The sequence below is a fragment of the Manis javanica genome, chromosome 13, assembly GCF_040802235.1.
Source record: "Manis javanica isolate MJ-LG chromosome 13, MJ_LKY, whole genome shotgun sequence".
Lineage (NCBI taxonomy): Eukaryota > Metazoa > Chordata > Mammalia > Pholidota > Manidae > Manis > Manis javanica.
Window position 1 is genome coordinate 17,113,233 of NC_133168.1, and position 17,495 is coordinate 17,130,727.

The 17,495-nt window shown below is 37.8% G+C and overlaps 1 protein-coding gene across 3 annotated transcripts in view; it reads left to right on the forward strand.

Annotated features, from left to right (window-relative positions):
• Nucleotides 1-17,495, forward strand: part of RNGTT (RNA guanylyltransferase and 5'-phosphatase) — a 262,720-nt gene continuing 245,225 nt past the window's right edge. For 2 of the 3 annotated variants that reach the window (XM_037013987.2, XM_037013991.2), the window contains exons 1-4: nucleotides 1-290; nucleotides 8,832-8,941; nucleotides 12,177-12,280; nucleotides 12,365-12,453. In XM_037013987.2, the coding sequence (XP_036869882.1) occupies nucleotides 227-290; nucleotides 8,832-8,941; nucleotides 12,177-12,280; nucleotides 12,365-12,453 (367 nt within the window). In that variant the 5' untranslated portion in view covers nucleotides 1-226. The remainder of the gene's footprint in view (nucleotides 291-8,831; nucleotides 8,942-12,176; nucleotides 12,281-12,364; nucleotides 12,454-17,495) is intronic. The other variant, XM_037013982.2, reaches the window with a different exon arrangement.

The following is a 17,495-nucleotide window of genomic DNA, read 5'->3' on the forward strand; positions in this document are numbered from 1 at the left end:
AGGAGGGGGCGGGGCCTCTGGGGGCGGAAGTGGCAGTGCATTGTGGGCTCGCGGACAGCAGGGGACTTGGTCCTGAATGAAAGTGGCGCGCAGCCCCTGACGTTACTGGGCAACAGCGGCGGAGATTCGAAAGCCTGGGACCTGCGAGGCCGAGCGGATCGCGAAGAGGTGGCGGCGGTGGCGCCGCAAGCCTGGGTAGAGGGGCGGCTCTGCGCGGCCCCAAGACATGGCTCACAACAAGATCCCGCCGCGGTGGCTGAACTGCCCGCGGCGCGGCCAGCCGGTGGCAGGTAACCTGGGCGCGGGGTGGTGTCGAGTCCCACGCAGCGGCCGGCCCGGGGGTGGGCCGTCCGAGGGGAGCAGCGTTCGGTGGTTCCGTGCCTGGCCGTGTATCTCAGGATCGGAGACCGGCAGGGTCCGATGACGCTTTGTGGATGAGTTGAGTGGGAACGTGGACTGCAGGGGGTGGGTCGGGGCGGGGTGGGGGGGCACCACTGCTGATGGGAAGATAGGCAGGAGGTTTTTGTGCAGAAGCTGAGCACCCAAAAATACAGTGGGCAATACTTGGAAGCGTAGTTCGAAGTTTGTGAATCTTTTGGGGTTCTCGAAAGGGGAAGGGATGAGCGTCAGCTTTGAGATGGAGGAGGGCTAAAGAGGAGGGTTCCCGGTGGTGAAACGGCAAAGACTGGAGGTTTTTCTTTTTTAAAGACTTATTGTGGATTCTTTCATCTTTATTGAGTTTGACACCCAACAAACTTTGAAGTGTCTAGTTTGATGAATTTTGACTACATACCTATGAAACACCCGTGGAGCCATCACCACAATCAAGAGAATAAACGTTAACAGTCACCTCTCAAAGTTTCCTTCTGCCCCTTTGTTTCCTTCCTCCTCAGGCAACCACTGATCTGCTTTCTGTCACTATAGATAAGTTTGCATTTTCTGTAATTTTTTAAGCAAGTGGAAACAGAGTATGCACCCTTTTGCAGGGAGAGGTCTCTGGCTTCTTTCACTCAGCATTACTATTTTGAGATTTGACCATGTTATGTGTATGTATGTTCATCCCTTTTTATTGCTGAGTAGTATTCCATTATTATGGATATACCACAATTTGTTTATTCATTCACTTGTTGGTCATTCGGGATGTTTCCAGTTTTTTGCTGTTAACAAATTAACTTGCTATGAACATTGATGCACTGCTTTTTTGTGTGGACATACACCTTCATTTCTCTCCTATTACTCTGGGAGAGGAATGGACCATCTGCTAGGTATATGTTTAACTGTTTAAAAAATTGTCAAACTCTTTCCCAAAGTCATAACATTTACTTTCCCACTGTCCATGTATAAGAGTTGTTTGTTCCACATCTTCTCCAACACGTAACGCTACCAGTCTTTTAAATTTAACCCAGTGTAATAGATGTTTAGTAATAATCTTACTGTGGTTTCATGTTGAGTATCTTTTCATGTGCTTCTTGGCAATTCACATATCTTCTTTTGTGAAATGGACAAATATTCAGCTGATTTTTTTTAATGGGTTATTCTTGAGTTGTCAGAGTTCTTTATATATTGTAAATACAGCCTTTGTTTTATATATGCTTTTATTTTTATTTTATTTTATTTTATTGAGGTGTCATTGATACACACTCTTATGAAGGTTTCACAAGAAAAACAATGTGGTTTTTACATTCACCCTTATTATCGAGTCCCCACCTACACCCCATTGCAGTCACTGTCCATCAGTGTAGTAAGATGCCACTGAGTCCCTGTTTGTCTTCTCTGAGCTACACTGTCTTCCCCATGACCACACACACACCATGTGCACCAATCATGATACCCCACAACCCTCTTCTCCCTCCCTCCCCACATGCCCTCCCCCACCCCTCTCCTTTGGTAACCACTTGTCCCTTCTTGGAGTCTCTGAGTCTGCTGCTATTTTGTTCCTTCAGTTTTGCTTCATTGTTATACTCCACAATTGAGGGAAATCATTTGGTATTTGTCTTTCTCTGCCTGACTTATTTCACTGAGAATAATACCTTCTAGCTCCATCCATGTTGTTGCAAATGGTAGGATTTGTTTCTTATGGCTGAATATAGTATTCCATTGTGTTTATGTACCACATCTTCTTTATCCATTCATCTACTAATGGACCCTTAGGTTGTTTCCATATCTTGGCTATTGTAAATAGTGCTGTGATAAACATAGGGGTGCATATGTCTTTTGGAATCTGAGAAGTTGTTTTCTTTGGGTAAATTCCTAGAAGTGGAGTTCCTGGGTCAAATGGTATTTCTGTTTTTAGTTTTTTGAGGAACCTGCATATTGCTTTCCACAATGGTTGGACTAGTTTACACTCCCACCAGCAGTGTAGGAGGGTTCCCCTTTCTCCACATCCTCGCCAGCATTTGTTGTTCCTAATCTTTTCTATGTTGGCCACCCTAACTGGTGTGAGGTGATATCTCATTGTGGTTTTAATTTGCATTTCCCTGATGATTAGCGATGTGGAGCATCTTTTCATATGCCTGTTGGCCATCTGAATTTCTTCTTTGGAGAAGTGTCTATTCATATGCTCTGCCCATTTTTTAATGGGGTTATTTGCTTGTGAGTTCTTTATATACCTCAGATGTTAACCCCTTGTTGGATATGTCATTTACAAATATATTCTCCCATACTGTAGGATGCCTATTTGTTCTGTTGATGGTGTCCTTTGCTGTACAGAAGCTTTTTAGCATGATGTAGTCCCATTTGTTCTTTTTTGATTTTGTTTCCCTTGCCCAAGGAGATGAGTTCAGGAAAAAGTTGCTCATGTTTATATTCAAGAGATTTTTGCCTATGTTTTCTTCTAAGAGTTTTATGGTTTCATGACTTACATTCAGGTCTTTGATTCATTTCGAGTTTACTTTTGTGTATGGGGTTGGACAATAATTCAGTTTCATTCTCTTACATGTAGCTGTCCAGTTTTGCCAACACCAGTTGTGGAAGAGGGTGTCATTTCCCCATTGTATATCCATGCCTCCTTTATTGTATTTTAATTGACCATGTATACTTGGGTTTATATTTGGGCTCTCTAGTCTGTTCCATTGATCTATGGGTCCGTTCCTGTGCCAGTACCAAATTGTCTTGATTACTGTGGCATTGTAGTAGAGCTTGAAGTTGCGGAGCATAATCCTCCCTGCTTTATTCTTCCTTCTCAGGATTGCTTTGGCTATTTGGGGTCTTTTGTGGTTCCATATGAATTTTAGAACTATTTGCTTTAGTTTGTTGAATAATGCTGTTGGTAATTTGATAGGGACTGCATTGGATCTGTAGATTGCTTTGGGCAGGATGGCCATTTTGACAATATTAATTCTTCCTATCCATGAGCATGGGATGTGTTTCCATTTATTGGTTTCTTCTTTAATTTCTCTTAGAAGTGTCTTGTAGTTTTCAGGGTATAGGCCTTTCACTTCCTTGGTTAGGTTTATTCCTAGGTATTTTATTCTTTTTGATGCAGTTGTGAATGGAATTGTTTTCCTGATTTCTCTTTCTGCTAGTTCATCGTTAGTGTATGGGAATGCAACAAGTATCTCTTTTTTTTATTTTGGTATCATTAATCTACAATTACATGAGGAACATTATGTTTACTAGACTCCCCCCATCACCAAGTCCCCCCCACATACCCCATTACAGTCACTGTCCATCAGCGTAGTAAGATGCTGTAGAATCACTACTTGTCTTCTCTGTGTTGTGTAGCCCTCCTGTGACTCCCTACATTATACATGCTAATCATAATGCCCTCTTTCCTGCCCCCATCCCTTATCCCTCCCTTCCCTCCCATCCTCCTCAGTCCCTTTCCCTTTGGTAACTGTTAGTCCATTCTTGGGTTCTGTGAGTCTGCCGCTGTTTTGCTTCTTCAGTTTTTTCTTTGTTCTTATACTCCACAGATGAGTGAAATCATTTGAGACTTGTCTTTCTCCACCTGGCTTATTTCACTGAGCATAATACCCTCTAGCTCCATCCATGTTGTTGCAAATGGTAGGATTTGTTTTCTTCTTACAGCTGGATAACATTCCACTGTGTATATGCACCACATCTTCTTTATCCATTCATCTACTGATGGACACTTAGTTTGCTTGCGTTTCTTGGCTATTGTAAATAGTGCGGTGATAAATATAGGGGTGCATTTGTCTTTTTCAAACTGGGCTGCTGCATTCTTAGGGTAAATTCCTAGGAGTGGAATTCCTGGGTCAAATGATATTTCTATTTTGAGTTTTTTGAAGAACCTCCGTACTGCTTTCCACAGTGGTTGAACTAATTTACATTCCCACCAGCAGTGTAGGAGGGTTCCTCTTTCTCCACAACCTTGCCAACATTTGTTATTGTTTGTCTTTTGGATGGTGGCAAACTGTCAGTTTAACTTCTTCCTTGCCAATCTGGATATCTTTTATTTCTTTATGTTGCCTGATTGCCAATGCTAGGACCTCCAGAACTATGTTGAATAAAAGCGGGGAGAGTGGGCGTCCTTGTCTTGTTCCCATCTTGAAGGAAAAGCTTTCAGCTTCTCGCTGTTAAGTATGATATTGGCTGTGGGTTTATCATCTATGCCCTTTATTATGTTGAGGTACTTGCCCTCTGTACCCATTTTGTTGAGAGTTTTTATCATGAATGGATATTGAATTTTGTCAAATGTTTTTCAGCATCTATGTAGATGATCATGTGATTTTTTCCTTTTTGTTGATGTGGTGGATGATATCGATGGATTTTTGAATGTTGTACCATCCTTGCATCCCTAGAATAAATCCCACTTGATCATGATGGATGATCTTTTTGATGTGTTTTTGAATTCAGTTTGGTGATATTTTGTTGAGTATTTTTGCATCTGTGTTCATCAGGGATATTGGTCTGTAGTTTTCTTGTTTTGTGGTGTCTTTGCCTGGTTTTGGTATTAGTGTGATGCTGGCCTCATAGAATGAGTTTGGGAGTATTCCTTCCTCTTCTACTTTTTGGAAAACTTTAAGGAGGATAAGTTTTAGGTCTTTGCTAAATGTCTGATAAAATTCAGTGGTGAAGTCATCTGGTCCAGGAGTTTTGTTCTTAGGTAGTTGTTTGATTACCAATTCAATTTCATTGCTGGTAATTGGTCTGTTCAGATTTTTTGTTTCTTCCCAGGTCAACCTTAGAAGGTTGTATTTTTCTAGAAAGTTGTCCATTTCTTCTAGGTCACCCAGTTTGTTAACATATAATTTTTCATAGTATTCTCTTATAATTCTTTGTATTTCTGTGGTGTCCCTAGTGATTTTTCCTTTCTCATTTCTGATTCTTTTTATGCGTGTAGACTCTTTTTTTCTTGATAGGTCTGGCTAGGGGTTTATTTATTTTATTTTCTCAAAGAACCAGCTCCTGCTTTCATTGATTCTTTCTATTGCTTTATTCTTCTTGATTATATTTATTTCTGTTCTAATCTTTATTATGTCCCTCCTTCTACTGACTTTGGGTGTCACTTGTTCTTTTTCTAGTTTCGTTAATTGTGAGTTTAGACTGTTCATTTCGGATTGTTCTTCTTTCCCAAGGTAGGCCTGTATTGCAATGTTCTTCCCTCTTAGCATGGCCTTTGCTGTGTCTCACAGATGTTGTGGTGTTGTGTTATTGTTTTCATTTGTCTCCATATATTGCTTGATCTCTGTTTTTATTTGGTCATTTGTCCATTGATTATTTAGGAGCATGTTATTAAGCCTCCATGTATTTGTGGGCTTTTTTGTTTTCATTGTATAATTTATTTCTAGTTTCATACCTTTGTGATCTGAGAAGCTGGTTGATAGAATTTCAGTCTTTTTGAATTTACTGAGGCTCTCTTTGTGGCCTAGTATAGGATCTATTCTTGAAAATATTCCATGTGCACTTGAGACGAATGTGTATTTTGCTGCTTTTGGATCTAGAATTCTGTTGATGTCTGTTAGGTCCATCTGTTCTAATGGGTTGTTCAGTGCCTCTGTCTCATTACTTATATTCTGTCTGGTTGATCTGTCCTTTGGAATGAGTGGAGTGTTGAAGTCTCCTAGAACGAACGCATTGCATTCTATTTCCCCTTTTTATTCTGTTAGTATTTGTTTCACATATGTAGGTGATCCTGTGTTGGGTGCACAGATATTTATAATGGTTATATCCTCTTGTTGGATTGACCCATTTATCATTATGTATTGTCCTTCTTTGATTCTTATGACTTTCTTTGTTTTGAAGTCTATTTTGTCTGATACAAGTACTGCAACTCCTGCTTTTTTCTCCCTATTAGTGGCATGAAATATCTTTTTCCATCCCTTTACTTTCAGTCTGTGTATGTCTTTGGGTTTGAAGTGAGTCTCTTGTAGGCAGCATATAGTTGGGTCTTGTTTTTTTATCCATTCAGACTTTATGTCTTTTGATTGGTGCATTCAGACCATTTACATTTATGGTGATTATCAGTAGGTATGTACTTATTGCCATTGCAGGCTTTAGATTCGTGGTTACCAAAGGTTCAAGGGTATTTCCCTTACTATCTAACAGTCTAATTTAACTCATTTAGTATGCTATTACAAACACAACCTAAAAGTTCTTTTTTTTTTTCTTCCTCCTCCATTCTTTATATATTAGGTATCATATTCTGTACTCTTTGTCTATCCCTTGATTGACTTTGGGGGTAGTTGATTTGATTTTGCATCTGCTCAGTAATTAATTGTTCTACTTTCTTTGCTGTGGTTTTATTTCCCCTGGTGACAGCTATTTAACTTTAGGAATACTTCCATCTATAGCAGTCTCTCCAAAATGTACTGTGGAGGTGGTTTGTGGGAGGTAAATTCTCTCAGCTTTTGCTTACATGAAAATTGTTTAATCCCTGCTTCAAATTTAAATGATAATTGTGCTGTGTAGAGTATTCTTGGTTCGATGTCTTTCTGCTTCATTGCATTAAATACATCATGCCACTCCCTTATGGCCTGCAAGGTTTCTGTTGAGAAGTCTGATGATAGCCTGATGGGTTTTCCTTTGTATGTGATCTTTTTTCTCTCTCTAGCTGCTTTTAAAAGTCTGTTCTTGTCCTTGATATTTGCCATTTTAATTATTATATGTCTTGGTGTTGTCTTCCTTGAGTCCCTTGTGTTGGGAGATCTGTGTACCTCCATGGCCTGAGAAACCATCACCTTCCCCAGACTGCAGAAGTTTTCAGCAATTACCTCCAACAAGACACTTTCTATCCCTTTTCCTTTCTCTTCTTCTTCTGATATCCCTATAATGCCAATATTGTTCTGTTTGGCATGGTCACACAGTTCTCTCAGTATTCTTTCATTCTTAGAGATCCTTTTTTCTCTCTGTGCCTCAGCTTCTTTGTATTTCTCTTCTCTAATTTCTATTCCATTTACCGTCTCTTCTACTACATCTAATCTGCTTTTAAATCCCTCCATTGTATGTTTCATTTCAGATATGGAATTTTTTAATGATTGAGTCTCAGTCCTAAATTCGTCCCTGAGTTCTTGAATATTTTTCTGTACCTCCATGAGCATGTTTATGATTTTTATTTTGAACTCTCTTTCAGGAAGATTGGTGATCTCAGTTTCACTTGGCCCTTTTTCTGGTGTTTCTGAGATTTTTGTTTGAACCAGGTTCCTTTGATGTTTCATATTTCTATGTGGCCTCCTCTAGTCTCTGCAGCTACTTAGCCCCTGGAGTGATGTCAGGGGCCCCAGGGGAGTGGCGCTGGTGCCTGGACGGAGGAAACAGCAGTTTCCTGCTTCCTGGCTCCAGTGCCTGTCTCCACTGTAAGAATCAATGGGCCGAGCACACAGGTGTAAGCCTCTGTGCTTTGTGTCTGTAGCTGCAGTAGGTGGGACCTCCCTCTGGCTGTCCTGACACTAGGGCAGGGACTGCTGTTTGTAAGCTGGTGCCGGCAGGCTAGGAGGGAGGTGCAGTAGGCTGTGTATCACAGTGGGGGGCCTTGGAGCTGAGTTGCCAGCCAGGGGGAAGGTGTGCCTGAAGCTCCTGAAAGTTCCCAACGTGTTGGGCAGAGTGCATCCAGACAGCCTTGTCTACCTATCCCTTCTCCTGCACAGCAAGCTCCGTGCAAACTCCGCCCCTTCAGCAGCCCCTTGATGCTAGGAAGCCTCTCAGACCGCCTGCCTTTCCTTTTTCCCAGAGCAGCTGGATTTGGATCCCTGTCCTCCACAAAGGCTGGAATCTCAGTCTCTCCAAGAATTCCATCTGCTTAGCTTTCCAACCCCACTAATCTACAGAGCACCATGCAATGTAGGTTTGTGCTCCCAAAGCAGATCTCCAGGGCTGGGTGTTCAGCAGTCCTATGCTTCCACCCCCTCCCTGCTCCGTTTCTCTTCCTCCCACCAGTGAGCTGGGGTGGGGGAAGGGTTTGGTACGTTACCCTGTTTCTTGAGGTCTGCTCTGTTTTCCAGGTCTGTGCAGTTTCGTGCAGGCTTCTTTCCTGTTGTTCATTTAGGATTAGTTGTATTAACTTTATTTTCGTATTATATGTGGTTTTGGGAGAAGTTCTCTGTTTCACCTCTCATGCCGCCATCTTGAATCTCCTAAGGAAGTAACTTTTAATGATTAGAAATTAAGTTTAGAGTGTAGGTCTTTATGGAAGTTCCATTCACTGGTAATTTTTCTTTTGCTATTATTTGATTGTCAATGTCTAGAATTTATGTAGTCCTTAAAAGCTCCAAGTCAGCATCTTTAAAAAGTAAAGTTTAGACTGAGAGTACTTCATGAAGAGTTCCATTGAAAACGTTTTAAGAAAGTGAATTTTAGAATTGCTAATTTATAGAGTTTTAACTTGGAACATTTTCTTTAAGAAAATTTTTACCCATGTTAATGTTTTTTAGGAAGATTCTTACCTCTGAAAACAATGTTAGGACCAAGATATGACAGTCAAGTTGCTGAAGAAAACCGGTTCCATCCCAGTATGCTTTCAAATTATCTAAAGAGTTTGAAGGTAAGAAATAAAAAAATTTTTTATATTGATATAATATATTTTATCTCTCCCTTGTTCTTCAGGTGGCTTAAAAAAATTCAGTTTTTACTTTGAAATAATTTACTCAGAGGCAGTTGCAAAAATTGTACACAGAATTTTATGAATCCTTCCTCAGCTTTTCCCAGTGGTGGCATCTTATGTAATTATAGTAAAATACCAGAAGCAGGAAATTGGCACTGATATAGTACTGTTGACTGTTTCTCAGACCTTATTTAGTTTTTTATCAGTTTTTTTATGCATTCATTGGTGTGTATGTGTGTATATTTCTGTGCAGTTTGATTCAACATATAGATATGTGGTGGTGGTTACAGAACTGTTCCATCTCCACAAAGGAACTCCGTCATGCTCCTCTTTTATAGTCAGACCCTCTTCCCTGTATGCTGGCAACTTAATCTGTTCTCCATCTCTGTAGTTGTGTCATTTTCAGACTGTTACAGACATGGAATAAAACTGTATGTGATCTTTTGGGATTGGCTTTGTTAACTAAGCCTATTGCCTTGAGGTATATCCAAGTTGTATGTATCAACAAAAAGTTCATTTTTATTGCTGAATAGTATTCACTTGTATTTATATATTGGGTTTTATTTAACTGTCCTCCCCTTGAATGATTAACTAACTAATTTGAGTTGTTCCCAGTTGTGGGATATTACAAATAAAGCTGCCAGGAACATTCATGTACACGTGAACACAAGTTTTCATTTTTCAGAGGTAAATACCCAAGAATACAATTGCTGAGTGCATGGTTAGTTTTACAAGAAAGTGCCAAACTGTTTTCCTAATTGAAACTTCATGCTCTTTTTACTTTATTCTGACACAATACCTATTGTATTAGTTTCCGAGGACTGCCATAACTAATTACCACAAACTGGATGGCTTAAGACAACAGACATTTATTCTTTCACAGTTCTAGAGGCTAGAAGTTCCAAATCAAGACGTTAGTGAGGTCGGGTCCTTCTGGAGGCTTGGAAGGGGGATTTTTCCTTCTTTTTCCCTTACCTTCTGGTGATGGCCAAGCGGCCCTTGGTATTCTTTGGCTTGTGGTTCTGTCAGTTGTCACTCTGTGTATCTGTGTCCAAGGTGCCCTCTTAGGAGGATACCCTAATCCAATATGACCTCATTTTAACTTGGTTTTAGTGTTGACCCCTGAATGATGCTGGGGTTGGGGCGTTGATCCCCACCAACTCCCGATTCCACAATAAAAAATCTGTCTATAACATTTGACTTCCCCAGAACTTAATTACTAATTGCCTACTGTTGGTTAGAAGCCTTACTCATAACATAAACAGTTGATTAAAGCATGTTTTGTGTATGTATTATATACTGTATTCTTATAATGTAAGTTAGAAAAAAAATGTTTTAAGGAAACCATGAGGAAAATACATTTATGGTATTGTACAGTATTTATTGAAAAAAATCCACATACAGGTTGAGACACAGTACAAATCTGTGTTGTTTAAGGGTCAGGTGTATTTGCAAAGACCCAATAACCCAAGTTCCAAATAAGGTCACATACACAGGTATTGGGAGTTAGTGCACGAACATATCTTCTCAGGGGACATAATTCATCCCATAACACCAATCTTTGTTATTTCTCCATTTTATGCTCTGGGAAGTCTATTGTATGTTGTATTAGCACTTCAACAATTAGTAGTGCCAATTGTGTGCAGGCCTGCTAATGATGGGATAGAAAAGTTGACACTTAGATTTTGAAAACCTGTTACTTTTCTTGGTGTAGATTCCAGTCTTTTTTTGTTTATATCTTTTATTTTAGCTTACTTCTAAACTTGTAATTTTCATTTTCATGATCAATAATTATATTGAAAGTCAGAGTTAACATGTTAAATACTTCCTAGGCAGTGTGCAAGGAGCTTGGGCTTAGAAGTCAGATAGCCTGGGTTTGAATTCCAGTTTGCCACTTGTAGCTTTGAGGGCAAGTTATACAGTTTCTTCATGTGTCAGTTTCTTTATCTGTAAATAAAATTAGTGCATGTAAGATGGTTTTTGCCACAGAGTAAGGATTTCATTTATATTTCACAGCTCTGTGAGGGGGATACTAGCATTATCTTTACTTCATGGATTGGGATTATCTGTTATGAAAAATAAATATATATGTAATATATGTACATAGACAGATACAGTCACACACAAACGCATTCTCCACCCAGAGAAGTCACACGCACTTACACACATTTATACATATACATATATATGGGGCCCAGGGAAATTAAGTCACGCAGTACTGTTTCTCAGTTTCCTCGCCTAAAGTATTCCTTTGTTTTTAGAAACTTCATATTTTCTTGCTCATCTGCTCTTTTCCTTCACTTCTTACTTTGCACCTGGAGAGGAACAATATGCTTTCTAATTCTAACTCAGAAGCCAGCTGTACTGTGTGTCTAAATCTTTGTGTTTGGCAATGTGTATCCTCTGATGGAGTTAAGATCACTGCAGAAGCTTTGTGGGAAGAGAGAAGAGTAATTTGAAAAGTGCAATATGATGGTAGTTAAGTTTTCAAACCCACATGGCCCCTGAGCATAAGTCAACTACTTCAGTTAGTGCTGAACAGGAGAAATAATGGTTCTTGTTCCAATGCAAGAAGAAAAACTGGCTGAAAGATGGGATTAAGTCTTCAGTGAAATGCGTAAGTTTGGCCATGTGTACTGTTCCTTTTTGATTATTCCTTTACAGGGAATTTCGACTGCACACTTCTTACTCTATAATAGTACTCGCTTTAGAATTTAACTGCCTAACGTGATGTAGTGATGGCTGCTTGGAATGCTGGGTTGATGTGTGCCTGGAGCTTGGGTTGGGGTGTATTTCAGATAGATGTTATTTCTGTGCCAGCCTCTTGCCTAATGAGGTGGACTGGCAGATGTACAAAAACTGCATTCAGTGTTTGTGTTTTAGGTAGAATTTTGTGATTCAACAAGTGGAGTCTGTTTTGCCTATGTTCTTGTTCCATTGTCAGTGTGGGGTTAATTAATTTATTTCATTTAGTGCCTGCTGAGTTCTAGTGCCTTGAGTAAGACTTTCCTAAGTGATACTTTGAGTGTCAATAGTTCATTGACAGAATGAACATAAAATCTCCCTCATTGTAGATGGGTGAACTGGAATAGAGTATTGCCAGTTAGTCAACTTGTTTTGCAACAAATTAAGTTACTAGTAGATCTACCCCTTTTTTCTTTCTTTTTTTTGTAAGGTTAAAATGGGCTTGTTGGTGGACCTGACAAATACTTCAAGATTCTATGACAGAAATGACATAGAAAAAGAAGGAATCAAATATATAAAACTTCAGTGTAAAGGGTAAGTCCTGTATTAAGATTGTTTAGTATTGAAACCTTTGGCTAAGATACATCTCTTTTCAAAAAAATGTTTTCCTATTACTAGACATGGTGAGTGTCCTACAGCTGAGAATACTGAGACATTTATTCGTCTGTGTGAGAGGTTTAATGAAAGAAACCCACCTGAACTTATAGGTATGTACGGCTTGACTCTACTATTGTTGAATATTTTGTATTGTAGTTGGGCTTCCATTTTCTCTTTTTACATGATATGGAAGTTTTTTTTAAATCTTTTTAAAATAATCACCAAGGAATGTTTAAAGTAATAGACTGACTTTTGTGAACTATATAATAAATGTATTTATATAATTTTATATTTTTCAAGATAAAGCCCTAATTACTCCTCTTCAGATTGTATTGTTGGGAAACTACTTTAAACCCTACATAGGTATTTTTTATAACTTTACGTATCATATTGTATGACAATCTGAAACTTTCTTTTTTCACTCAGTATTATATTTCTGAGAGTGACCCATGGTGATGTATGTAACCATTGTCCATTTAGGCTGCTGTGTAGTATTTCATCATATGATCATACTACAGTTTATTTTTATTATATTATCACTGATATGCACCCTTATGAGGGTTTCACATAAAAAACATTGTGGTTACTATATTCACCCATATTATGAAGTCCCCCCCACTCCATTGAAGTCAGTGTCCATCAGCATAGTAAGATGCCACAGAGTCACTACCTGTCTTCTCTGAACTTTACTTTCTTTGCTGTGACACCCCCATACCATGTGAACCAATCATAATATCCCTCAATCCCCTTCTCCCTCACTCCCCACCCATCCTCCCCCACCCCTCTGCTTGTCCCTTCTTGGAGTCTGTGAGTCTGATTATTTTTTGAGCATTTGTATGATGAAAAAGTCATGAGTTTTATATTGTTGGTGTATTTAAATCAGTTGCAGTTAGTATCTCTTATGTCCAAGGTGCTCCAGCCTTGCCCAGTGGGAGCCAAGTTGGTTTCTGTATCCTTTTGATATCACCCCATCAGTCCTTGATGATTTCCTTGTTTCCTGGCACAAGATATTTTCTAGACCTGGAATCAGTTATTTCTCTAAGGGAGATTGGTTCCTTTAGTGGAAAATAGTATTTAAAGATAATCTGGGTGTTAGAGACCATTCCATAATTAAACACATTAATATTTCTGTTGTTAAACATATGAATAGTCATTCACAGTAAGTGTGAAAAATAGACTATGCATAACTTCACATCAGGTCAGGTCTTGTCCCCAAATGACTTAACAAAAATCTTATTTTTTTTAGCACTTTTTTGAAATTATAATTACAAATAAGAGATTATGGAGTATAGTACATTTGTAATTGTTTTGGGAATAGAATTTTGTGGGCTGGAGAAACTAACCTGTTTTGTGTTGAAAGAGAAATAGCTGATTTCTTCGTAAATGCTAGACTTTCATGTAAAATAAATGCATAGCTTAACTGATGCCTCTAATTACTTTGTTTCTAGTTAGAAGTATGTGCGACAGGTTTGTAAATATGTGTTTTTATGAGTAGCACATGTTTGTTTTGGCAAGAAAGGTTTCTTTAGATTAAATAAAAATATTTAAGATGACTTACAGTAAGGTTTTCATAATTATTAGTTTCATTTTTCTTATTTTTCTTGCACATTTGAAAGGGTATCTAACCTCAGCACTGTTGACATTCTGGACTCAATACTTCTTTATTTTGGGGGATTCTTCTCTGCATTGTAGGGTGTTCAATAGCATCTTTGGCCTCTAGCCACTAGAGGATAGTGGCACCGCAACTTCTGGACAATTAAAAATGTCTCTTTACATTGCCAGGCATCCCTTAAAGAGGTTGGCGGTGGGAGGACAAAATCACCCCAGTCAAGAGCCACTGATTTAGACTGATCAGATAAGGTTTTTGAACCTAAAAATGATCTGACTAGTGAGGAAGGAAATTGTATATATTGAGATTAGGCTTTATTTAGAAAGATATTTTGCCATCAGCCCTTCATTAAGTCACCTCTTCTTAATTTATACTTACCCATATGTATATTTTTATGGTTATAGCTCATCTTTCTCTCCTTGGGGAGATTGCTTCTTCCATTGATTTGATTTTGAAAGAACTATAGTTTTCTCTTAATGCATAGATTAGCGTTAATCTTTTTTGAAATGCTGTATAAATTTGTTTCATTACATTAGCTTACCTAGAACATGAAGATAAATTTGAGTAAGAAGTTGACTTGAAATAGTAGTGAGCTAGTCTTCAGATATGAACTGTGCTTTACTTGCCACTAGATGGACCCATTCTCATAATGAACCGAGGAAAACTGAAAAATGCTGTTTTTTTTTAAAAAACATTGAAGACATATCAGACCAAACTTGTAGTATACTTAATATACTTTTTAAACATTAAATACATAATCTTCCAAATTTTTCTGTAGAGACTTGTTTTGATGAAGGTTTTTGTAAGTTAGTAACTCATGTCGTATTTTAAATACCCAGTTATTTATTTGCTTTATGTATTTGCATAACTATTACAAGAGCAATGGTACTTAAATTATATATTATCACATGACTTAGTCACTTAACTGGCAATTATTCTTAAAGTTCCTGTTCATAAAAATATTTAATCTTGCTAGGGTAAAAATTAAATGCAAAACAGTATTTATTTAGGTGAGAAACATCTAAATTCAGTGTTGCTTAAATTGGAAGTATAAAGTAGGAGATTTACATGTTGGATTAAGTTAACATGTTGAATAAAATGTCTTTTTATAGCTAACGTTGTTGTATGACTTTCTGAGGCTTCTTTTCTTACAAGGCCGTGGAGATGATGAAATTTATATTTTCATGAGTATAGTCATTTATTTCTAAGGGGTGTCTTTTTTTTTAAGTTGATTCCTTTCATTTCAGTTATATCCATTTTCCCTGTCATTGTCAACCTCTGATTTAACAAGGTCCTTCTTACCCTGCAAACCAATATCTAAGCCTCTCATATTAAATGACACCACCCCCCCATCTCTGAAAAAAAACCTACATGTTTCTTTCTCTTTTATATTTCCCTTTTCCAGCTGACTTTTTGAAAGATTGATATTTGAACCTGTTTATTCCCATTCATGTGATTGTTCTCTGGAGTCCTCCCTCTGCACTCTTAAATTCATCAAATAGTGACTTTCAGTTCTAGTCATTATATGACAGTTAAATAATTGAACATTCATGTCCTGAAACTTCTTTTCCTGTTGTACATGACCCCATGTTCTCTGTATTTTCTTGATCCCATGACAGTTGATTCTTAGTCTTTTTTATGGTTCCCGCCACCCTTATTCTTGAAAGATTGATTTTCATCAGATTTCATCCTTAATTTTCTTTTTATACACACATTCTTGGTAATCTTATCCTTCCATAGTTGACTAAATGTTAACTATATGCTGATACAACTCCAGCCAGTAAAGCTCTTTACCATTATTTCCAAATACTTGTAAATCCCTTAAGAATCTTAAACTCAGCATGTTGGACTGTACTTGTTGACATGCCTGTAACAATGGTATAAACTGTGCTTCCAAACCTAGCAAATGGTACCACTGCCCAATTCTGCCCCAAGTCAGAAACCAAAGACTCCCTTTACATCTTTGTTTTTTTTCAGGCTTCAAGAAAACATTTGCAAAACACATATCTGACAAAGGAATTATATCTAAAATATATAAATAATTATTTGTTTCCAGCAAAGGATAGTCTCAGAACCTGGATTAGAAGAACTCTGTCATGTGCTGTTAACAACTAGCACAGTAGTAAAACCTTTTTAACCTTTTAAAAATTATTTTTACTTTTTATTGAGGTCCATAGAATAAAGTACACCAGTCTTAGTGTATAAATTGATGAGTTTCCACGTGTCTGTAGTCATGTAACCATTGCCTTGGTCAAGAAATCAGAAATCCTCCCTGATTTTTTTTTCCTACACCTATTTACCCATTACTCCATCTGTTTACATCTTTTGTTTTAGCGTTGACAGTCCTTTGCCTCTCAGAAAGCAGTCTACCTTAAATGTCTCTTCAGTCTGCCTCACTTTGTTGTCCCCATCACTGTGACCCTTGTCACAAAGACCTTTATCTCAAACATAAACTACTGGGTGCTTCCTTACTGGTGTTCTGGCTTGCACTGTTGTGCCCTCTCTGTCTGTCTTTTGTTGAGCTGCTCTGGGAGTGGGCTTTCTAAAACCTGATCATTTTATTGCCATGCTTAAAATTCTTTAAAATCTCCCCACTGCTCTTATATTCTCTTTAGTATGTGCACACATTTCTTCAGGATTTTGACTCTCATTGTCTGCAACTGCATTGACAGCACTTTATTACCATACCCCATGCTCTAGCCATTTTGATTGATTAATAGTTCATCTTGTGTGGTACATGCGACACTCCTTATTGACATTTATAGTTTGTCCTGTGTGGTACAAGTGACACTTGTGTACATTCGCACAAGTCGTTCCTGCTGTCTGCAGTTCCTTTGTAAACTTGTTCATTGAGCAGAGTTCACTGACTAAGCTTTTTATTCTAAATGTTAATGATCATTTTATTTACTATGAGGGTAGAAATAGGTGTTTTGGCTCAATTGACAATAAATCTAAGATACTGATTAAAAAAAACTTTTTGAAGTAGAAAAGTCTTTCTTGGAGAGAAATCTTATCCTATTACAGAAATGAGATGGTGATGATATTTTATTAGTATGCTTTTTAAAATGTATCAAATGTGTAACATTTTTGATAAAGTCAGTTGCTGAAACAGGGCCATGTTGATGAACATTAACATTTGGAATATGTAATTAATGCCAATTGCTGACTTGTACCAGTATGTCACTTTAATTATTGAAATATTATTTGTATATACTAAACTGTATTCATTTAAATTGTACAATTTGATTAGTTTTGACAGATGTAGACACCCATGAAATCACAATCAAGGGTCAGAGCATTTACATCTTGTGTTCCTTTGTGTCTATCCTTTAACTCTTTGTTGTAGATTAGGCAATCATTTTTTACTTTGTGTCACTATAGATTAGTTTGTATTTTCTAGAATTTCTTTTTATTGAAATATATTTGACATATAACATTGTGTAAATTTAAGGTGTACAACTTGTTAATCTGATACATTTATGCATTGTAATAGGATTGCCATTGTAGTGATAATGAGCACTTCTGTCACCTTATATAATTATC